This window comes from Taurulus bubalis, assembly GCF_910589615.1.
Source record: "Taurulus bubalis genome assembly, chromosome: 10".
In the NCBI taxonomy this organism is placed as follows: domain Eukaryota; kingdom Metazoa; phylum Chordata; class Actinopteri; order Perciformes; family Cottidae; genus Taurulus; species Taurulus bubalis.
The window spans coordinates 2690361-2714304 of NC_136598.1; the positions used below are offsets into that span (position 1 = coordinate 2690361).

The 23944-nt window shown below is 42.9% G+C and overlaps 2 protein-coding genes across 2 annotated transcripts; one reads left to right on the forward strand and one right to left on the reverse strand.

Moving 5' to 3' along the window:
- The first annotated feature begins 1768 nt into the window (after positions 1–1768).
- LOC306742761 (uncharacterized protein) lies at positions 1769–5780 on the forward strand. The gene is made up of 6 exons (XM_079225173.1): positions 1769–2140; positions 3419–3514; positions 4121–4233; positions 4467–4590; positions 4680–4852; positions 4935–5780. The coding sequence occupies exons 1-6, from the start codon at positions 2101–2103 to the stop codon at positions 4998–5000; spliced, it is 612 nt and encodes a 203-aa protein (XP_079081299.1). The 5' UTR covers positions 1769–2100; the 3' UTR covers positions 5001–5780.
- A 2734-nt stretch (positions 5781–8514) lies between these two features.
- Positions 8515–21614, reverse strand: appbp2 (amyloid beta precursor protein (cytoplasmic tail) binding protein 2). Its single transcript, XM_079225505.1, has 13 exons — positions 21462–21614; positions 19160–19248; positions 17698–17849; positions 16779–16902; positions 16020–16188; positions 15329–15418; positions 15171–15238; positions 14977–15082; positions 14756–14880; positions 14282–14367; positions 13023–13213; positions 12357–12522; positions 8515–10087 (listed from the first exon to the last, which is right to left on the reverse strand). Exons 1-13 carry the CDS (start codon positions 21597–21599, stop codon positions 9825–9827), a joined length of 1767 nt encoding a protein of 588 aa, XP_079081631.1. The 5' UTR covers positions 21600–21614; the 3' UTR covers positions 8515–9824.
- Between the last annotated feature and the right edge of the window lie 2330 nt (positions 21615–23944).

The window sequence follows — 23944 nt, forward strand, 5'->3', positions numbered from 1 at the left end:
GGACTAGTCTATGTACTCTTATTGTAGATCTAATTTTCAAAGATGTTAGTGAGCACTAGAACGAACATGTCAAAACATTTAAATGAAAGTAACTTTTTTAAATGTTGTATACATGTTGTGACTGGTATCCACCATGCTCGCAAGACGAAATGATTTTGTATTGCGTTCCCATTTTAAGAAGTGTCTTGTGCTTATGATCTCATCAGAGTCCAGCTGGATCTGCTGCCTACTGCTTTGGGGTATGAATGTATAACATAAGCTTTAATATTTTCATCTAGAAGTGATGAGTTTCTTATTACCGCCTCAGTCTGAAAATGCATGACTGATGGGTACCCTCTGATCCTAATATGACTTTACGATTGTGGTTTAACTTTATGCACCTTGTTTCTAAAATGTTGTCCTTCTTTGCAGTTTCCGGCCAGAACTTTGAAGCCTTCTTAAGAGTTGGTCATCTCCTGCTGCAGGGGAAGTGATTTAGTTTGTACATTGAACAGTTTTGTTGATTTGTTATCTGCTTTCTTGACTTGCATTTTGCAGTAACTGGAAAAAAATAATAATAAAAGTTTGCTTTCAATCAATTTGGTGGCGTAAAACAAGGTGCTAGAGGCAACTGTAAAGTTATAAAATGGTTGTCTAAATCTAAAACTGCAAACTGCAAATGGTCATCAGCTCTTCATCTCTCGTATCACTCCTATAACATGGGGCTGTTTAGTGAACCGGTCTTGAGGCAAAGCATAATCTTACAGGGTGCGTACAGTCATGGAACACATGGAAAGTCATGGAATTTTAAAATGGTTATTTCCAGTCGTGGAAAAGTCCTTGAACAAAATAGAATCCCAAAAGTTTTGGATGTCTTAAATGTTATTCATTTACGCTGAGTTTGAAATAATCAATGTGCTTTTAAGAGATAGACGCTCAAAATATAAGCAGGGCCTGCTTATATTTTGGATATATACAAATCTAAGGATCTGTTTTTATAGCTGTTTAAAATATTGTGAAATTGTAAATAGCATTATGACATTTAAGCAGACTTTGAATTCACTTTTCTCCAAAACTGTACAGTAATATCTGGAGGCCATGCACATGGGCATAGCAGAACAGTACTGCAGTGGAATTTCAAAATACAGATCTAAGGATCTGTTTTTATAGTTGTTTGAATATTGTGAAATTTAGCTGGCCTCCGTACCGTAACACCTTGAATAGAGGTGCATTTAGAATGGCAACTGAGGCTCACTCGGCGGATGTGGGCTCACTTGACCGCAGTGGCAAATTTGTAGTTGGTGATTCTGGGCGATACACAATAAATTTAATTGAATTGAATATATGTATATATTGTAGCGACCCTGTACTGGTGCCTGGCAGTGGGGAGGGGTCGCTCGATCACCTCTCGCGCTCTCCGGCCAATCATGGGGGGCAGTGTGCATGATGGTCAGGTTGCGGCCCTGTGATTGGTGGAGCAAAGCGGAGGCGGGGTGTTGACCTGTCGGGGAAACGGGACTGTCAAGTGTGTGAGACGAGTAGTTAAGTAGCAACGGTGCTTGTTAGCTGTTCTGTAGCTTCGGTGTGGATATACATATATATGAGTTCGAATCCCGTAAATTGAATTTATTCATATATTTTTTCTCTTATTTTTTCGTGTACTATAGAGTTAATTTACGTGACAGATATTTGCACAAAACAGACTCCACAGTCATTATGTGTTATTTGTAACAACTTTATTTCAAAGGAAAGGCAATTTGCTGACTTCCTGTTTCAACACATAAACAACAAGCGACGTTTCCACTCGCGTGGATTATTTCCCAGAAAAGACTCAACAACGTCTAGTCCGGTATGTTTTGACCAGAGACTTTAGACGAGAAGGTTAGACGTTGAACTGCAGAATTAAACAATGCGGCATTCACGAGGACAGCTACGTGTTCTCGTGCTATTCTCAACATCTGCTGTAACGACGACAACAGGAGATGCGTTCGGCCGAAAGTCGCCAGTTAACATGGCCGCCTGTTAATCCGTAACACCGGACATGTCGTCCTGCGAGGCGGGTTGCATCATCTTCCTTCCCCGGGATGAGGCGACGCTGCACGGCTCACAACTGGCACAGAGATGGGACTCCAAATTCTGCTGTACTGGCCCAATATTATCGGTGAGAAGCATTTGGTAACAACTTGAAGGACTTGTGTCTTGTGTTTGTCATTGTGACGATAGATAGATAGATAAGATAGATAGATAAGATAGATAGATACTTTATTTATCCCCGATAAGCAAGCAATTTACATATGAGACACAAAAAATATCAGGAATGCAAAATACACAACAAAATAAAACAGTAAAGCGTACTAATTTAGGAAATGAAACAATAACGAAAGTAAAAAATGCAAAGTATGTGCAGTGTATATGAAGTGTATAAAGAATGTACAGTGACTAACTAGACAACAAAAGCGGTGCAAGGGCTGTTGTTGATGAGTTAATTGACGGAGGATCTGGCCAGGGGTGACTTATTGTAAAGAACTTACTAAAGAGACCAGACCCACTGCTAGAATAGTATCGTATAGTAATGGTACAGTATAGTAGTATCTGTTTACATGGTGTTGGTAGAACATTGACGCTGACAGTCGCTGTATTCATTCGTATGACCTTTGCTCAGGTGACGTGAGGACAAGTCCTCTGACCTGAGGACTTCTCTCACCGGTGTTACGGATTAACAGGCGACCAAGTTAGCTGGCGACTTTCGGCCGAACGCGTCTCCTGTTGTTGTCGTTACAGCAGATGTTGAGAATAGCAAGACGTTGAATGGTCTGATATTAAACAGCTGTCTATTAGTTTGAGAAAGCAGGATATTGTAAAGCGCTCCAGGTCACGTCAACATGCTCCATGGAGTCGCAGTTGGTCGCAAGTTGATCTGGTGGCTCTCTGCTGTTTAAATGTGACTGCTGACTGTGTTGTACATGATTTGATTGTAAATCCACAAGAAAATCCACTATATCTATCGTGTCGTAGTGGTAATGCCACTGACCTGTGATCTTTTCCACCCAATGATATGAGTTTGAATCCCGTTAATTTAACGTATATCTTTTGTCTCTTCTTTTTTCGTGTACTATAGAGTTAATTTACGTGACAGATATTTTCACAAAACAGACTCCACAGTCATTATGTGTTGGGACGCGTGGATTATTTCCCAGAAAAGACTCAACAACGTCTAGTCCGGTATGTTTTGACCAGAGACTTTAGACGAGAAGGTTAGACGTTGAACTGCAGAACTAAACAATGCGGCATTCACGAGGACAGCTACGTGTTCTCGTGCTATTCTCAACATCTGCTGTAACGACGACAACAGGAGATGCGTTCGGCCGAAAGTCGCCAGTTAACATGGTCGCCTCTTAATCCGTAACACCGGCCGTCCTTTCTTGTTTGTCTCTTTCAGGATACTTTAGGATCGGCCTTGTGATGGCTGCATGGGCTTCTAGTGAGACACCAGCCCTCTTTGTCCCTCTGTACTCAACCCACATAGCACTGGATGGTAAAGGCCTTGACTCTCTTGACAGCTTCATACTGGTTTATTTATGCAACAGGACATCCCAGTAGACCACCCGCTAATTGTACAGGAAACAGACAAATAGAAGCACAGGTTTAACTAAGAACATCAAATTAATTAATTACACCTGTGCTTTACTTGCAATGACAACTTAAGAAGAAGAAAGAAACAGACATTTTGACATGTCACGGTAGAAAAAGCCGGTGAAACAGCCTATTATGCTGCTGGTAGATGATGTTTTGCGCCAAGGCAGTGTAATGACATTAATCACAGCCACACACCATGTAGGTCTCTGATACTGTGCATGCTGACTCATAGATCACAGTATGTCATTTATCAAGTTGCATCCTGTGATATCATTTAAAAGATGGGCAATCAGGTCGTCCATCTGATTGATGAAAGGTGCTACTGATGACCTGCTAGTAATGGTACTGAATGAGTGGAGTGGAGAGCAGAGTCTAAGGTTTGCCATGTAGATTACAGTTGCATCCTGTTTCGAAAACCCCCCAAAAGCCCCTCAGGAGGAACAGTTGCCGAGTGCGCAGGACGTGATGGTTGTGTCTGCAACATGTGGCGATGTCTTCTGTGCAGGAGTGGATGGCTGGATGGCCCGGAAGCTGGGCCTGACCTCCAGGTTTGGAGCCTGGCTGGACGTGGTGGTGGACAACCTGGGCAGAGGTATGCTGTGGAGTCTGCTGTTTGAGGTGCGTTGGCTGCAGAGCACTCAACACAACCACACACGGGGGATACGCATGTGCACACCAAGGGCTCACATCAGGCTGGCAGCTTCCTACATGGTTATCATAGAAGGAATATTTTCAAATGAGCCTCCCTCTTTGATTTACAGCAGCTACACATGAAATGATTGCATCCAGCTGGCACAAAAGGAGCCTCATATTTACTGAGAAATGAAATGTTTCTATGTACCCTCGCTCAGTGGGGTTGGCTGGTGTCGGCTGTGGAGTGGTGTGTGTTTGTGTGTAACCACAACGCCCGAGGTGACCGCTGGAAGAACAGTTTCACCAGCAGCCCCAGGTTCATCCGAGCCGCCATGGCGAACGGTAACAAGTCTCTGTCACTTGGAATCACGTTTGTGTCGATAAGATTCACCACAAGATTTGAACTAGAGCTGTGTGTCTGGTGCCGTCAGGGTTTCGGACACCTCTTGGCACCTGGGTGGTGAGCGGGCTGCACGGCCTCCCCCTGTGGCTCTATGGGTGCCGCTGGGGATTCCTGACCCACTGGCTGCGCCTGCCTACCTGGATCCAGGTTGTGGGGACCCTGCTGCTGGCTGCGGGCCGCCTTATGGCTCTGTCAGCAGAGGTAGAGAAAAACTTTTAATCAGCGTAAACGCCATGGTTATGTTGCAGTAATAATTTCATATTTAATAATGTTATCTCTGCAGATATGGTGTATATGGATACACATCAAACTCCTCACCAATGACGAGCCGGAGGAGAAGAAGAACTGAAAGCCACTCAGCTGCACATTGCTGATGTCATTGCTGCACCTTTTTATATTACCGCTGGCCGGAGCTCACACGTGGCTTCATCCCAATAAACACTGATTTAAAGGGGAAATGAGCCACAGTGAGACTTTTTTGTTTTGACAGAGTGAGTGTCAGCAGTCAAGTTAGAAAAATCTTGCACTAAACAATTTCTGTTTGTGGTAAGAGTATTTGTGATTGCTGTAATTTACTGTGAGGATGAACAACACATGAGGTGGTTATGAAATGTGAAGGTTGATTAGAGGTCTACCTAAGGTCTACCAGACAGAATATTTTATAAGGTTGTCAAAGTTCGACTGTAATTGTTTTCAATTTGTTTGTTTTATTATGTTTCTGGAGGAGAACCGATGCCTGCAATAAAATGCTGAAAGCCCGTCCTAATAAGTGTGGTCCTTGTCCACTGCCTACTGTACAATACGACACATTCAGGAAGTGTACCACTAGGTTGGTTGGGTTGAACGCTATCGTCTGAAACAGTGTAACGGACTGATGACATGTAATGTCATATAAATGTTATTGTGTTTACAGGAAGAAGTTGTTCTCGATGAGAAGACTGGTTTTTGCATTTACCGAGTTCAGGAGGTCAGTGAAGGTCTCATGACCTGAGAAGCTGTCAGCTTCCTCACCAAGGGTCCCTACAGTTTCACTGTATGCTCTAGCAGAGATTCCTGTTAATGGAGACCCCAAGGCAACATAAAATACAGTCTATTTTCAGACTAGTGGGAAGAAAGAAAAACGTGCTTTGTTAAATTGACTGTAGATTTCTATATAAAGCCTAATTTGCATATTTAAACATATTTCAGAAAACTAGTAAAAAAAAGTTTCATAGTGATATAAATCACATCATCTTTTTTTTTTTACCCTGTTCACCTGAAGTGTCTTGCCAAATGTTTAGAACAGGGTTCGTACGGTGATGGAAAACCTGGAAAAGTCTTTGAATTTTAAAGTGGTTATTTCCAGGCTTGGAAAAGTCCTTGAAATAAATAAAATCACCTAAGTTTTGGAAAAGTCATGGAAATGTGTTATATTCATGTGTTCATGTCATTCATTTACGCAGAGTTTGAAATAATGAATATGCTTTTTAAAGAAAGACGCTCAAAATATAAGCAGTCGTACATACAGGCATCTATATAAATGTTTATTCTTTTAATCAAACTATTGTCTCTCATTCATTTGTGTCATTTAAGGTTTACTGTATGCTTTGTATTCTCATTGTTAGTTTAAATACTACATTTACTCACTTTTTCATGTTTACACCCAGATTTCACATGGCAATTTGGTTTAAAGTCATGGAAATCCATTTGTCAACATGTTTATGAACCCTGTTGGAATTTAATTTTGAGAGAACAGCAGTTAAATCTCCAGCTCCCGTCCACATTGTGAAGCTATTCCCAGAGGGGGCTGTTCAGGGACCGTCAGGAATACCAACTGTGGTATTAAACCCATTTAACACGGCGTACCATCAACTGCTCTTTACATCTACAACGTTTGTTTGGCCAAGTGTCGTTGAACTGGGGCGTGAATTAACTCACGTTGAAAGGTGCGAACACAAGAGAAAGATGCACGTGGCGTTTGTGATCAATGATATACGTTTTAATGTTTTTGCAGCCAACAGTGAAGCAGTAACAGGACGACAGTGAAACATCCCCCCATCAGTCCTCTGACGTGTGGAGAAGACCACAGCTTTATTGAACATCTTTAACTTTGTCCATTTTTCCCAAAAAGCCCACAATGGCATTTCCTTTCAGATATCAGTATATCACCATGGCGACAGTGGGTATTGTCTCCTACATTCCACCGGACTGCTCCTTTTTCAGCGTTCGTGAGAAAATTAAAAAAAAAAAAAAAAGTAAAACAGCCTTAAAACACTTAAACAAATCACATTTCTGTATCCACTCTTTTTTCTTTTCCTGTTGGCCAAACAGAGAGCGTAACGGTGACATTTGACATACTGACAGGTACGCTGGAGCAATGTTTCCTGTTCAAATCGGTGAAAAAGGAGACTTTTCTCTTCCTTTCACGCTCGGCACATAGAGAAATCCACGCACATGATGCAGAAATCACTCGCCGTTGGCTCCAAAACAGTAGCCCTATTAGACCAGAATGCAATGCAACAGGTCGGAGCATGACCTTGGATTAAAAGCAGTCAAAGTGACTGGAGAGAACAAAATGAACCCGAGGATGGATTATGATGTCTGACAGTGGTGAGAGTATCTGAGGGTTTGTGGTGATTGTTCACGTCGACGGGCCAGAAGACATGTGTTGACCTTTAGTCACAAGCCAAGCTGTTCTGGAAATCCTCCCAAATCTAATCTGTCATCCGAGGATGGAACTTCTTGGAAGTAGATACAGACTGCAGGGAACATTCATTTCCACCTTTGTCCTGGAAACGTTTTTTTTCACCCCCCCAGAGAGAGGGAGCGCTTGTTGAGGCCGAAGCACCGAGAGTGTAGCTGAGCGTCCTTTTAAGGGGGAGCTAAGGCTGGACCTCCTCAGCTAGAGACACTCACATCACTGCTAGAGGGAGACATCCGAGAGCACTGAAGCAACAGCAAGGCAAAGATCCTTTCTTCATTCACTTCGAGGAAAAAGAAAACCGGTGGGAGACTGAACGAAGGCGACGCGTTTTCCATGAGTGTTGCAGAAATTAAGTTGAAAGCCGGACAACGTTTCCCATCAGAGGAAATCTCAATTCATCCATGACGACTCCGTGACTATTCATTCTGCTTTTTAACTTACCTGTGATGGTATTTAGCCATGCAAATATTACTTGTTTCTGTTTTCCCACGGTTTAGATATATCCATCTCTGACACGTCTGCCTCCACCCACTGACAACAAACGGGAATGGGATTTCATTTGTAGTGTTCTACGTGTCCCTGCTACTGCAGTTTTCTGAGGAACTATTTCTTTCAGTCCGATTTGGATTCAAAACTATCTGCAAGGACAGATACCACAACAGCAGGGATGCTTAAACTGTGGATCTGGACCCACATCGGGGGTCACCAAAGTGGGAAGAACACTACAGAAATGTTCCACCTTTCTAAATACTGTGTGGTTTTCACTTCTACAGGCCCAACTTGGTAACGTGTAAACTTTTGGTCAAGTGATCCGATCGTTTCAAAGTGCTACATTTAGACAAGCACCGGCGTGTGAAGCGTCTGCCAGCAAAGACTCGTGGTCATGGACATGAGTCCTTACAAACAGACACAAACTGGTGCTACTGGTTGTGTTCAGGGTGATCTCTCCCAGTGGTTCCTTGTGATAGCAGACTAGCACCCTGACGACACAACGGATAAGATTCTGGACAGCAACGATCCGGGTGGTCAGGCTGATGGAAAAACATCTGGGACTGGGCACTAACAGGATATTTGACAGGAGAGGAGAGGAAAGGCCAGATGCACAGGTCAACAGGCTGGCAACACATGCACACACCCACATATACAACATTGGTCCCCAGTGTAGTGCCCATAAGGGTAGAATAGTTTATTTAGCACTTAAGAGTACGGGTCCGTCTACAGACAGATAACTGCAAGCTGGTGTAAGGCTGGTAATCATCAGTGGAGCACTTGGGAACCCAGAGTTCTATCTGTGTGTGCACACACACACAAACACGCACACACACGCACACACACACACACACACACACCCCTCAACATTACCAAAGGGAGGCTCCTGCGCCTCTGTACATGTAGCATCTTCCTCTTTTCACTCCTATCAAGTCCCTTGTTGAAAGTAAAAGTGTTGAGCCGTTCCTCCAGGTCAGAGAAGCAGATACAGAGGACTACATCCACATACTATTTTGCATACACACTGTTGGCATTTTAATTATTGTAGGTACTAAGCTGGAAACAGATTTAAAAAAAAAAAAGAAAAAGATGAAATATATATTGAAAACAAGACCTGTGTGTGTGTGTGTGTGTGTGTGTGTGTGTGTGTGTGTGTGTGTGTGTGTGTGTGTGTGTGTGTCAATACACCCACTGGTTGAACACATTCCACGGTTTGTAATCTCTCTCCCAACAAGCAGCTCAAAACAGGAGTTCTCTCAGGGTCCACTTTCATTTCTTTGCAAAGAGATAAAAAAAAATAAAAAGTGTACAATCGGCTGTATTGTTTTACTGTACAAGTGTCAAAAATATGACATTTTTCTTCTGATCCATCAAGCGATGATGCTGATGGATGTGGGTTCAAGGTTTTTCACAGATGACGTTGGGGGAGCAGCTACTGTGGAGTCCGTAGCCCTGGAGAAACAGGGTTTGGGTCTGTGACACGTCTCGTGGAATTCATAGCTACACGGGTTCACATACAAAAGCAGGAACAAAAACAAAAACTCCTCCGATTCCAAAAAGAAAAAGGCGAGCGAGAGAAGAGAAGAGGAGAGATCATTTGTTGGTTGGGGGTTGTCCCGCCCCCCCCACGCTCGCTCAGTCACATGTCCTCTTCCTCTCAGAGAAATGCAACAGTCCGCACTGTGGGGTGAAACTGCATCCAGTCTGGAGTTGTATCTTGAGGGTTTTAAATGTCGATGAGGTTTGATAACGGTGTCTCTACTTTCTTTTTTTCTTGCTAAATGTGTGTGTGTGTGTGTGTGTGTGTGTGTGTGTGTGTGTGTGTGTGTCGGTGTGTTCTGGTATCTGCAGAGACTATGCAGCCAACTGAAATCGCCGGTGATGCTTGAATTTACTGTGCATGTCTAATAACTGTGTGCGACTGAAGCATCACATTTGGGCTCAGTACGTGTCCTCACCGCTAAAGCCCACGCGTCTCCCCCCTCTCTTCCCTCATAAAAATCAGCCGAGACAGGGACGGGTGGGGCCTAGGCTCTGAGCCAATAGGAAAGCTTGTACCACCTCCTGGGTCTGCTGGGGCGTAGTGTTGACATCCTCCAGGGCATCCGCCACGGCAAACTGCCGGTCCCTCAGCCGGTTCCAGTTGGACAGCACGTTGTGGTACTCAAACACCTTCTCGTAGTTTCCCACAGAGTTGTAGAGCTTGATCAGGCCTCGGTAGTCGTACTCCAGCCCACTGTAACCCTCTCCAAACAGCTTCTTACCTGTGAAGACACAAGCAAAATCACACACACACCATCATTCTAGAGCGCTTATTTGATCAGTCCAACGATGATCAGTTGTCAACTCTTCTGATAATCCCGAAGCTGTAATCAAGCGGCAACCTCAGAAACGAAGCAAACGCAGAAATGCAAAGAAATGGCAGTTCCCCAAATGGCCACTTGAGGCTGGCTCTAAAAGACCACCATGTTAAAAATGGCAAACTTTACAGCAAAAATAAACATCCCAGCCTGGTACAAAAAAAGGTTTTGGGCTCGATAGCCGAGTTCTCCTTTCATAACAACTGGACAGGGGGTTAATAATTACACAACTCACCCATTTAAATTAAATTGAGGCTCAAATTTAAGCATCATTTTGGGGCAATTCCATTGGCATTAACTAACTATTAAGTCCTACATACTGTGAATTTTGTAGTTGGCTTCCAGTAGCAGAGGTGAAATGCTGACCCATATTTGTGTGGAGCATGTATTACACATTGCACTGTAAGTCCAGTTTTGGCAAAACATTTTAAACATTTAATTATTTGAACTTGCCAAATGTTTTTTTTTAACTTTTTAAACTTTTTTCTGCTGATGCCAAACAGGAAGCCCCACCGTGGGCTATTCAGCCCTGGGCAGACATGACGCATCAGAGGCGAGTGTCAAGAGAGAAGCAGACTGAGCTGGTTCAGAACTCGATGTGCTCATGGGAGCAGGAAGAAAAACACTGGCCGTTTCTCAATCAGCGTTCTTCTCTGTACTTGTGTTCTCGTGGACTCGTGAAACGTCATCAGTCGCGGCCCAAGTACTGTTCCAATTCAAAAGTCCGCTTCTCGCCAAGAACGGTGAAAATGCCCGGATGTGACTTGATCCGCCCATTTTACCGGGGATGCATCAGAGCAGACTTGAGCGTTCTTGAGAGAGCCAATATCCCAGAATGCATTTCGAACCAGCAAACGGGGAACAATGACGGATGAGAAAACTCATAACTGAAAGTTGACATTCTCTGAATACTACCGTTGTTGAGTCACAAAATGTAATTTTAGGATGTTTTCAGGCGAGAAGTTAGTTGTTTAAGCATCAAATCTGTGGTCGCTTTCTCAAGAATCGGCCGACTTAAAAAGATACGCCGACGGGTTGAGGTCCTGCTCGCGGGACCGTGAGCCCCGCAGCACCGGGCCGTCAGCGCTCTGCTGCCCGCCGAGAGCAGCCTGATCTCGGCTGGACTTTTTGAAATGATCCGCTGGCTCCGATGTCTCCGTATCGATTAAACATGAGATATAATTCTGTTTCGAGGATTTAACAAGCAATCATTATTATTTATTCACAGTCACATTAAATCAGTTTGACTGAGGGAAAGGTTAAGGTTTATAACTTAAGATTTTAATTTAACTTTTACTTTGAACTACAGCGGTGTCTTATTACTTTTGACCGAATTGTTTGCAATTATATGTGTATGTATGTATATATATATATATATATATATATATATATATATATATATATATATATATATATATATATATATATATATATATATATATATATATATATATAATACATATTTATACACATATAATATATACAATTATGTGTATCTATATAAGTATTATATAAAATACATATTTATAAACACAATATAAATACAATGAGATGTGTATCTCTGTGTGTGTGTGTGTATATATACAAACATAATAGTATGTGTATATATATATATATATATATATATACACACACACACACACACACACACAATATATATACAATGACATGTGTATGTCTGTGAAACCAGTACAAAAAAAGCAGGGTTATCATATTTTGTTTGACTGTGAAAATACTTTACAGTGAAGAATCAGAGTAACCATGACAACAACAGCTGAGGTGGTGACGTCATCAAGTCAACTGCTGTTCCAATTGCAGAAAGACCGTCCTGTGTTCTCCTGTCCTTGAGAGTCTGGACTCCCAAGTCCAGACTCCAAAAGTTCACAAGTCCGTACTTGTGTACTTGGGTATTGAGAAACGGCCTCTGTTTACCAGCCTGATTCACAGAGCTAGATTAGAGAGCTATCCAGCTATCCATGAGCTTAACCCAGGCTTTGTGGTATCTATAAGTAGGCTTGTTTTTCACCATGATAACCTGTGCTGAATGTCTAACCGGCTCCGAGGTTCCCTTCATAGGATCGGATAAGACATATTCAGCAGCTCCCTGGGGATCTACGGTATGGTTTCTACGGTGGAGGGAGGAAGTAAGAACTGAAATGACCCTGTGTCTGACCGATAGCGATGGAGCGCAGGTAGAGCCTCTCTGCGTCTTCATACTGATTCATGTCGTAGTTGTAGAGGGAGGCCAGGTGACCCACAGACAGGGCCACCTCGTAGTCCTCGTGGCCCAGAAGCTGCTCCTTGATCTGGATGGCTTTGATGTGCATCTCCTCGGCCTCCTGGTTACACAAAACACACAAAGATCAAGGGAAAAATAAAAAAGGGTTTGCTTCTTGTGCAATTTAAGCTGATGTTGTTGCCAACAGAGCAGCAGAGGGCGGACTGCATGTGCACCGTGGTGTTGTGAACCCTGTGGGGAGACGCAGAGACTATAACCAGGTCAGAGCGGAAGAGCTGCGAGTAAGGGAGGTTCGTTGGTGCTGTATAAGTCACCTGGCTCCAAATCAGCCAAGAGCTAAATTCAAGTGCAATAGCTGGGTTTTATAACACAATATGTACAATTCTAATACTTACTTGCACTAAAATATCAAGATTTGAACCAGAATCCTTCAACAACACTACTAAACACCCAGATACATTGGTTTTGAGCCAAACAAATATTGGTTAGTAGTTGAGTTAGTCTTTAATGCCTAAATATTACGGTGAAAAATCCTGCGGGAATTGGTTTGGACACACAGGTACACAGAAACAAACACACAACATCTTAATCTCCATCCACCTTGAACTTCCTCATGGACTGGTACAGTCGTCCAAGGTTGCCATAGTGTTTGGCCGTCTGGACGTTGAACTCTCCGAAGGCCTTCTTTGCCAGCTGCAGTGAGGAGAGGTGAAGGTCGTGAGCCTCCTGAAGGAGGCGCTCTTCTGTCTCCTTATTGTGGCAGTCAATGGCGATTTCCTCCAGAATAAGAGCTGAGGGAAATAAAGGATGATGAAGCACATATTAGATAAATAGTGGAGCCACAGCGCTGTGTCATTTTGTTTACCATCCACCCTTTTAACTTCACGGTTACCTTCCCAATTCCTTAAAGAGCAACATTAAACTAGATATATATATATATATACACATATATACACACACACACACACACATTAAATGCACATGTGTTGCACTGATTGACAGAAGAGCTATTAAAGAGTTAAACGCATTAAATCAGATGGACTGCACATATGAACTGCCTTCGCGATCCAACAACTTATGGAAAAAGAGCAGAGAGCTAAAGTAGCGGGGGAGTTAGAGACTATTAACCGGGTTTCCTCTCTCTCTCGTGACGCGGCGCTGTCTTTAATGCTCTCCGGCTTCAGTCCAAAAGTCTAAATGTTTTGAAAAACTGATCGATGTATTTAGGCAATAAAAAATAAATAAAAAGTGGCTTTAAATCATATTTTTTGGCGTTCAGACTTTCGCAATCCCCGGTGAAAAATCACAAAGGAAGGCCCTGTATTAACGGGGTGGTCCATCAGCAATCCAACAGCACCATGCAATTACATTTATATACAACCACAGTGACACGAAATCCTATTTTCCCCATGAAATATGACGCAGACATTCAAAGGTTCATTTGAGTGAAGCCCTACACTGAACACACAGTCTGCTGCTATTGGGCTTGAGTTGATGACCTTAAGATATGAGCATATACTTGTCTGCCAAGCGGGTTTATGAACGTTTAATTGTCAATTATTTTGTGTTATTAATTAATTTCCAATAATAAATACACACACGCTTGCATAAAAAGGAAGAATATTTGTCCACTCCCATGTATTCCCAATAAGAATATAAAATACTTGACAAAACATTTTGAACAGATAAAGATGAACTGCAACTAATGTGTGCTGAACTATGGATAATCCTGCGATTAGATATTTCAATCCTTTGGGACATTCCATGATCCTGGTTTTAAGATAAGACTGCCTGGTATTCCCCACTGTGCCCTCCACACAGTGGGCAGAAGCCCAGTGTCTCCAGGAAACGGGCCTTACCTTTGACTCGCTTGGAGGAGGCCAGCAGCAGATGGTCCTCAGGCAGAATATGAGTTATGATGTCTATGGCACGTTCCGCATGGAATCTGAGGGACAAACTGCAGCTGAACCAAACATTTCATGAAACTTAAAACGTGACTGGAAACTGTATTTTATTCAGGAAAAACACTTCCAAGAAAGTAAAGTGTTTCCCATGAGGAAAGTTGTTTTGGCGCTCACATCGGGGTCAACATTTAATCAGGGACTTCGTATACAGGAAACTGAATCGGTTCAAACACACAGAGAAACACTATTGCCATCATCTGTCGCTGTGTCTAAAGGGAACATTTTGCTTTTATAACATTTGAAAATGGCCCACGTCCAGAGCATGCAGCCTAATAAACATAAATCCCATACAGGGACTAAGAGGGCACAGAACGAGTCATGTTCTTGTGCTGCATCTAGTTCAGAGTTAGGAAGAGTTACTGTACTCACAGAGCGTTGTCAAATTTCCCAGAGCTATACTGGTGCACATACGAGGAGTAGGCCAGGTCTTCATGGGCTGTGGCGACGTGGATGTTCTTCCCTCCGAACACAGACTGTCGGATGTCCAGCGCCGTCTGGGGTTTGCACACAAAGAAATAACTTTTCATTGTACTGTACATCAAAAAAAAGAAGGACTGAACGAATATAGACGAGCCAGCCCGTCTACTCACCTGGTAAATAGCAACGGATTGGCAAATGTTGTCTACATTTAATAAGTAAAATCCATAATCTAGCAGCGTATCGGAGTACTTCGGATGCTTGTGCCCAAAATGTTCTCTGTGAGACACAAAAACACGACATCAGAACTCATGATGAGGAAAAGAACAAGAATAGTGTGGAGTCTGCAGAAGACACAGCAGGTTACCTCGCTAGAAACACTGCGTGTTTGATCAGCTGCTCAGCTTTTCTGAACTCCCTCTTGACCACGCAGGCCTACAGCGGAAAGAAGAGGCATTTCTTTACCACATTGCTGTCCAAGACAGAATAACTCAATAATATCTTGGAATATAAAAGAACATAGACCTTGGAGGCTTGCCGGAGGACATCAACCACTACTTTGACAGGCAGCCCTGGACTAATTTCCTTCATAGCCTCTATACACCATCGGTATGCCTGAAAAAAGCAGGTAAAAGATACAGGTTTTACACTGAATTCATGTGTGTGTGTGGAGCATATCACAGGGTTCATACACATTTTGACCAATGGATTTCCATGACTTTAAACCAAATTTCTATGACCAAACATTTAGTGAAATCTGGGTGTAAACAGTAAAAAGTGAGTAAATGTAGTATTTAAACTAACAATGAGAATACAAAGCATACAGTAAACCTTAAATGACACAAATGAATGAGACAATAGTTTGATTAAAAGAATAAACATTTATATAGATGCCTGTATGTATGCCTGCTTATATTTTGAGCGTCTTTCTTTAAAAAGCATATTAATCATTTCCAACTCAGCGTAAATGAACGTCATGAACGCATGAATATAACAAATTTCCATAACCTTTCCAAAACCTTTGAGACTTTTCCAAGCCTGGAAATAACCATTTTAAAATTCCATGACTTTTCCAGGTTTTCCATGAGCGTATGAACACTGATAACAACACCACTCACACTCGATAATTCAAACCATGTAAATTAGAAGCACTTGCCCTAAGCAACACATACAAGAGCTAGCTTTGTCCCAGTCATCGGGGGTCAGACATACATACCTCGTCATAGTGGCTTTTGGCGAAGAGCAAGGCACAAAGCTCGCCATACAGCGCTGCCTTGTTGGCCAGGTGGCCATGTTTGGCTAGTTTGTCCATGTAAGACTGAGCGAGCTTGAAGGTTTCCTCCCCCAGGTGGTACTTACAGTTGCCGTTGCGGACATGAAGCAGCCTGTGCACACAGCAGAGGGACACTTAGGTACTGGATGTCAACATAAATATAAAACACTTTTGAGGAGCGACACCCACCCAAACAATATTGTACTTTTTACTCCACTACTTCTCAGAGGTAAATATTGTACTGATTTGTTCTCACACAGCTGCCTCTCTAGGAGTTGCTGGATGCCACCATTGGAATATTGATATGACTTCTGCATTACTGAATGGGAAGGCCATGGGACGGATACCATTCTCACACACACACACACACACACACACACACACACACACACACACACACACACACACACACACACACACACACACACACACACACACACACACACACACACACACAATTTACTTTGCCAAAACAAAAGAAAGAGCCAGCAACAGCAGTTGCACGGGTCGAGGTTGCACCACTAAATAGGACAAACGTGGAGGAGAGATGGCAGAAGTGAAGGAATCTGCCGTTTAGGGATTACTGGGTGTTTGGCTATCGAAAGCTTAACGAACCCACCAAACGGACATCCCGAGTCTTGGGTGAGAGAATTCCTGGGAGATACAAGCAGACACAAGACGTCCAGAGCTTCAGAGACTGACCTGACGCAGCATTCCACCGCCCGGAAGCAGTGGAGGACCTCACTGTGGAGCGTGCACAGCTGCAGGCATGACAGAAACACTTTCTCTGCATCTCCATACCAGCCTGCGTCCGACAAGAAGCCCCCTACAATCAAGAGGCATCAGATTAATCCCACCGCCTTCAAATCAGAAGGGAAATAGATTCAGCATCACCTGTGGTCACTGGTGGCTATATATGCTCAGTATTAAAAGTATTATTTGAAATACTCCATTCAAAATACACCTTACAGTGCAAACTATGTGGAGAAGCAACACATCTTCAGAGAAACTAATTTCTAGAGCAGGATCACCAACCACACATCTAGTGTATCATTATGAGAACAGAGCACTAACAGATGTCCCACTGCCTCGTCTTCTGGAGACGAATGACGACAGATTCCACAACATCAAAGATTAGAAACCCTCCCTAGAACACTGTGCCGGCTTTGGATAAATGCACAGGTCTAGGGCATATTTTTTTTCATATCATCAGCAATTATATGAGGAGGCACGGTTTTATTATATGTAACGTCTTAAGTAGAATAGACTTGACATTTCCCCAACAGTGCATCATGCGTCGTCATAATAAATGTGGAACAATTGAATATATTTGAAGACACCCGATGTATTTTTCACCGGAGTTATAATAACATCAGTGAATGGAAGGAAGGGCTTCTAGAGATGCACTCGTGCAATTCTCTTGGCAAGTTCACATTTGGGATATTTACGATAGCCTGGGAGAAAAATTCTGTGCGTGTGTGCACGACGCAAAACCCTCATGTACATCTGACCAGTAAAAAATGAATGTATAACCCTGCTGCAGATCTTATGACCACCACTGTTGGAGATCGTGTATGAGACACAGCAGTGACATCGGCTGTCCCCTTCCCAAACCATTTACCCAGCACGAAGCCAAACTGGATGGCCTTCTCTTTGACATGGGCGTCCGACTCTGCGATGTAGGAGCAGCGACGGCTGAAGGAGTTTGCCAGAACCGAGGCCACTTTCACACCGTGGTCCATGAGCGCTTGAAAGCAGTGGTGCAGGAGGTGTCTGCAGTGGAGAAGACCAAAGAATGGGCCGTGTCAGTGGAAGGCATAACTATAAATGGTCATGTGTTGCTTGTTACATTTAACTATTTCACTTAGAAAAGAAACAACTCAGTAGTGTGAACAGACGGCACAAACATCTGGCTGATGAGTGCATAACAATGCTGAGGACGGCTGCCCTGCTGCTCTCATTAAGCCATCGGTGAAGGTTGAAAGCAAGAACACAGCACACATTACATTGTGAAAAGAGCATCAATAATGTACCTTCACCTGAAGGGTCACCTTATTGTGCACAGTGCGTTACATTTTACCCCGCTCCTATAGCAGTGTGACATTTGTTGACTTTCACAAACCCCTTTTCCTCCAGACTGAATGGCAGCAGAGTGTGATACAGAACTTAAAATGGCTTCGTTAAACTCATGGGCAACTGGCACTTAATGGGTTTGATAAAAACAGCTACGTGAAAGTAGGTCAGGTGAGCGATGGACTGGGGAGAATGAAACATAAGAAAGCCCACGTGGACAAAAGTTCAGTTTGGATGATCAATGTCTCAGAATGTATTCTTCCAAATGAATAATCATATGAGCTAAACTGAAGATACTGGAGATTATCATTCAATTCAGTTTATTTTATACAGCCCAACATCACAAATACAAGTCATCAAGTAATGAGCTGATTTTCCTCTCGATAATCGTTCCGTCTATAAAATGAAAATAGTGAAACATTACAATTCTTCAAATATCTTGTTTTGTCCAAATAAGTCATAAACCTAAGAGGCATTCAGCTTAACATCATTTAAGACAAGGAAAAGCAGAGAATCCTGACATTTGAGAAGCTACATTTTTCTTTTGCTATTTGTATAACTTTTTCTTTTGTAGTATTTTGTGTTTATTGCTTTGCTTGTAATTGGGCAACACAGTGTTTGTGCGGTTATACCACCAGAAAGTTTTAGGCAGCAATAGCCAGGATTTATTTGTTTGCTTGTTTTTTTGAGAAGAAAGAAAATCCTGACAAACACAGAAACTTGCATGTACACTGACATTTGGCCAGCTTATACCCATGATGCATCAGTGGCCCTTTGATTTAAGTTTGATTTAGATTGTTCTGACAAATGGCCACCACAAGACATGCTTGTCAACAGTGGTTTTGGTAATGTCCATACACCAAACCGTACCCACTATTTAATAAATACAGCACATAGAGCAAAAGGTGCTCTGTTAACTATCTTGTCAACACCATCTTGTTAGGACGTCCGATGGCCGAGTGAAAACGGTGCCATCTTTCAGGCACAGCTTGGTCCCATAATATTCTTACCTTTTGTCTGAAGCCCGCAGTACTTTAGCAAACACCTCCAGCTCACAGAACTCTCCCCCCAGCTGGCAGAGCCGGCCCTGCTGGTAAAGCTGAGGGACAATAATACATCCGTTAACTTTTCCATCAGGAGCACAGTGATGAGTCGACAGTTAACCGATTAGTAGCATGTGAGGTGGAGAGGTGCAGAATGTCCCGTCTGAAACTCGGGCATGCACTCTCATCTCAGGTGGCTCAGGTCCCTATAAAACTGACATGGATCCATTATGCTATGACAGGAAAATTGTAAACAATAAGATATTAATGGGATACTATAATTATTGCATTGGAACGAGTGTCAGTGCCAATGTAAATGACCATCCCTTCAGTAATTGTTTCATCCTGTTGTGCGTTTGCGTCTATAAGGCAACAGGCACCGGTGATCGGCACATCTGTAGTCAAAGTGTCACTTAGCATGGTATGTTTAAGGGTTATTTAAAGTATTTGTACAGGTGGACTTCTGCTGAAGACTGACTGCTGCTCCACAATCTCCTGAACATGCTTTGAATATTTGCCACCAAAAAACCCACATATTTCCATAAAGAGCAGAAGAGTTCTAGAGTAATGAAGTCTTTTGCTGGCCAGTATGATGGAAGGTTCTCCAGCGTAACCCTTTTGATTTCTCAGTTGCTTTCAGTCACGTGTACTCAGAGACCCGACTACTGTGGTTTTGTCTAGCGGCAAGAGGCCATCCAGGTTCCTGCACAAGGACTCAGCCTTGGACCCAAGACTGAAGACACATGTGTCAGATGCAGCGTGGAGCAGACGAGAGGAGGAGCTGTGAGCCTCATGATATTGGTCATCTTTTACTCCTCCTCCATTGGAGATCAATGTCTAAAACTGCCACTTTCTATTGAATTCAGGGCAAAGGTGAAATGACCCCTGGCCCCCGCAGATGCAACAGGAGCTTGAAGAGACACCGGGTGACTATGGTGACGACTTATCGACTGAAGACACTGGTAGAAACAGATGTAGACATCCTGTTGTTGTAAAACCAGTTTGAGCGTAAAAATGCCAACATGTGGAATCATCACACCAATAACTTTAGGGGAAACCACATTTTAGTTAATTGGTTTATTTTATGTGATAAAACTGACATTCGTCTTTGGATTTTTGTGTTTTTATACTGTAATTGAATAATATTTTAAAGTTAAAAAAATATACAGTTACAGTTACAGTTTAAAATTACTGTAGATAGACTGTGCATTCTTTTGTTACCACCCAGAGACTAACCTGGAAGGTACTTGTTTTAATGTATTGAAAGACAATATCTCTGTTTTCCCATGGTTTAATATATTAACAATACTATATTGTATATTATAGTAATTCAATTCATTTTAACTGTGAAACCTGATTTGTATTTTTACTGTTTACTACATGGTATTTTGTAGTAAACCTAGTTAACAGTGCTTTGACCTTTGTGTGACCGTTGTCTGAGAGAAACAATAGTTCAATCCACTGTAGGAAAAGATTTCCCTTTGGTTTTCCTCTTGCTACCTAAATGTTACCAACGTTAGAGGGTAGTATCGTCACGGCACAGCGCCATTGGGAGTGGTTAAAAAAAGACAGTTTCAGGTCACTTTGTTTGCTGCAAGTTCTCGAAAAACCTGTTCCAGGAATAAATGATGTGTATCTAGCTGTGTCAGTAGACATCATACATGAGCAGAATAGGAAAGTAGATGTCGGTACAGTTATCTATCCGAGGGCTGAAGAAACAGATCAGCTTCCATCTGTGAAGTTTTTGATCTCAGTATTTCTAATTATGGCTCGAAAGCAGACGTGTAGACCTCTTACTTCAATGTGGCATTCAATTAAACGTGGAGGACAAATATTCATGTCTTCAAAGTAACAATATATTTTTGTTTAGTGTTATTTATCTGGTGGCAAAATGACACCTCATTGCTCGTCTTAACATTTAAAAGGCTACTTCAAAAGAAGCGGGTCAGAGCAGACCAGTATACGTTCACTTTACAGGACGACGCTGCCACACGTCATGGACCGTTTAGCGAGCTAACGGTTACCGTCCATGATGGCGCTGCTGTCAACAGACACGACCGAGACGCGGACGGACACACTAGCAGTCTCGTGCTTTAGTCAAATGGACGGCGGTGTGAGCGGACGGTCAGCTAGCTTAGACCCCAAACAACACACCAGCGCGAGGTCCGCCGACAGCTAGCCGAGCTAACGTTAGCAGCTAGCGGCGGATGACACGAACCCGTCGGAGCCTCGCGGCTGTCAGACACGCAGCTCGCCTGCTCGGCCTCACCTTGTAGTAGACATCGAACTGGATGTTTTCCGGGAGCGAGCGGATGTCCCTTCTTGAGCGGCTGTAGTTGTCCACAACGGCCGAGATAGCGGTGTTGTACAGTGTTTCTGGGATCCATTCGAGCTCCACCGCAGCCATGTTGTTTTCCCTCTCCAGTGAAGAAATCCCAGCAGCTACAGCCTTCCCCGACTCGCCCTACATTCGCTCCCTCGCCGCGATGAAGGCAGACACCACTCGCTTCGGCGCGAGGCCACGTGGAAAGTGTGCTGTCGCCAATTTACCGACACGATTCTAAACCCGCTGTTTCATCTCCATCTTTCTGCCTCACCTCCAGTTAGTCGTCGACCCTACAGCAGTTCCGCTCGCCCGTCCCGACGCTGACGCAGTGACGTAATCGTGCAATTGATGCAATATGCTCGCGAGTGCTGTGGGCTGAAGCTGAGGAAACAGACACATTCGAGGAGAAAGGCATCCACACAACAAGAACACATCACATGGGTTCCTCTGTAGTTCAGCATGTCGTTATTTGAGTGTATGTGTATTTTACTGTCGTTCTGTGATTGATCTGGTGTAGATGCAATCATACTCCAATTAAAGCTGGGAGTTGGTCAGTAGTGACAACAATGTGTCACAATCCAAATACTCACTCACTTTTGGAGATTCAAGTAATATAAAAGACAACGGAGGGTTAGACCAAGATCATGGTACTGGTAAGCTGAAAATGTGTTATACTGATCTAAATGTACTTTTTTATAAAACGCACATTTACGGTCCTAGTTCTGAGGCAAAATGATTTATCTAAAACCAGAGTTATAGACCAATTTAGTCAAGTCCTGTCCAAGTCAAGGCCAAACTGAGTCCTGCTCAGGCAACAGTGTCCAGCAACAGTGTCGATCTAAAAACAATAATGTTTCTCTCTAATATCAAACCAATAAGTGCATATTATTTAGGTTTGAGGACCATTACAGTCAAACCTTAGATTCATTAATAAACATTGGATTTGATCCAGCAGCTACACCCCAAACATGCCTCCTAAAACAAGGAACTATCGATCAATAAAGGTGAAACATAGTGTTAACACTTTAGTGTTTTCCCCTTTCCTTCCTGGGATACATGCCATATGTAGTACACAATTTGATTCATTTATATGTTTATTATCATATGAGTCCATTATTCCTTGTGAGGCAGACTCAATAGCACACAATATTAAGGAGAGAAAGAGATAAAGAGCGCCTCAGTTACTGCAGTTCACAAATGACATTTGATGATGTTCCACGGTGGCGAAGGGAGGAACGAATGGGAAGAGAGGATGATCAACCTGTCATGGGATTATTATGTTTTTGCTTCATCCTCTCATATCTCACTCTGGGCTCTCTTCCTATTCGTTCCTCCCTTTGCCACCAGGGCGCGTGGAACATCATCAAATGTCATTTGTGAACTGCTGTAACTGTGACACTCTTTATCTCTATTTCTCTCTCTCTCTCTCTCTCTCTCTCTCTCTCTCTCTCTCTCTCTCTCTTTAATGTGGTCGAAAGGTTTGATGGAGAAGGAGGAGTTTAACAAATGACTCCGCTCAAACTCACAAATATATAGATCATGTACACGGTGTGCTGTAGATCATGCATGTGGAATATTTGGATCGAGTATCACATCACTTTGTCGTAACTGTGAAGGCGGACACAGTACTGGTGCTGTGGAGCGTAAAGAGTAAAAGAGTCCCTTGCTGAGGCGGTGAGGAAGACTGGACTGAAACTGGTTGACAAGCGGGGTGTGGCAAGGAGAAAATGTGGGATAAGTGTTGTGCAACAAGCTGAAAAGGTGTTGAAGGAGCAATGGAAACCGGTGAGGTTCAAAGGTCAAAGCAGCTGTCCATCATCTGGATTTGAGAGGTGTAAGATTGGAGGAAGTAAGAGATGAGTTAAGTGCAGGCTAGTCAAGAAACACAATGTATTGGGTAATATTATTAGCAATCCTCCAGTGGAACACAAGCAGCATGATTGCTAATGGCCAGGATTTCTGTTCATACACAGTTAAAAGTAAAAGAAAAAAATAGACCTTTGTATCCAGGAGTCACGGTTAAAACTGAGTTTATGTGTCGTAATAAATGGGCATGTGTCTATCTGAAAGGGACTGGGACGATGGGGCAGGAGTGTTTTTTATCACCCTATAGAGTCATCGATACTAGAACTGAGATGGAGTGTGGTTACAGAAGAAGAAAGAAGCTGCTGGTTATGCAGAAAGTTAAGGGATAAATACATAGAAGGGCTAAACAGAGGGAGCACTGGGTGGTGTGGAGACTTTAAAGCACATAAAACATTATGTGGGGAGTGATTAAACACATGCTGGTTCCAAGTAGTGGAAGGATTGTTGGATGGGAATCATGTAGTTTGCATTGATGATGACATAAACACAAGAGTAGAGGTAAATACAGGCGTGGGACTGCCATGTGCATCAAGAAGGGACTATAGGGACCATTATCCAGT

Coding starts and splice junctions, on each gene's coding strand:
- LOC306742761 (XM_079225173.1), top strand. CDS start 2,101: ATGGGACTCCAAATTCTGCTGTACTGGCCCAATATTATCG. Junction 2,141..3,418: donor GTACTGGCCCAATATTATCG/GTGAGAAGCATT, acceptor TGTCTCTTTCAG/GATACTTTAGGATCGGCCTT. Junction 4,234..4,466: donor TGTGGAGTCTGCTGTTTGAG/GTGCGTTGGCTG, acceptor ACCCTCGCTCAG/TGGGGTTGGCTGGTGTCGGC.
- appbp2 (XM_079225505.1), bottom strand. CDS start 21,599: ATGGCTGCGGTGGAGCTCGAATGGATCCCAGAAACACTGTACAACACC. Junction 17,850..19,159: donor CTGCGGGCTTCAGACAAAAG/GTAAGAATATTA, acceptor TCTCCACTGCAG/ACACCTCCTGCACCACTGCT. Junction 12,523..13,022: donor AGTCCATGAGGAAGTTCAAG/GTGGATGGAGAT, acceptor TTGTGTAACCAG/GAGGCCGAGGAGATGCACAT.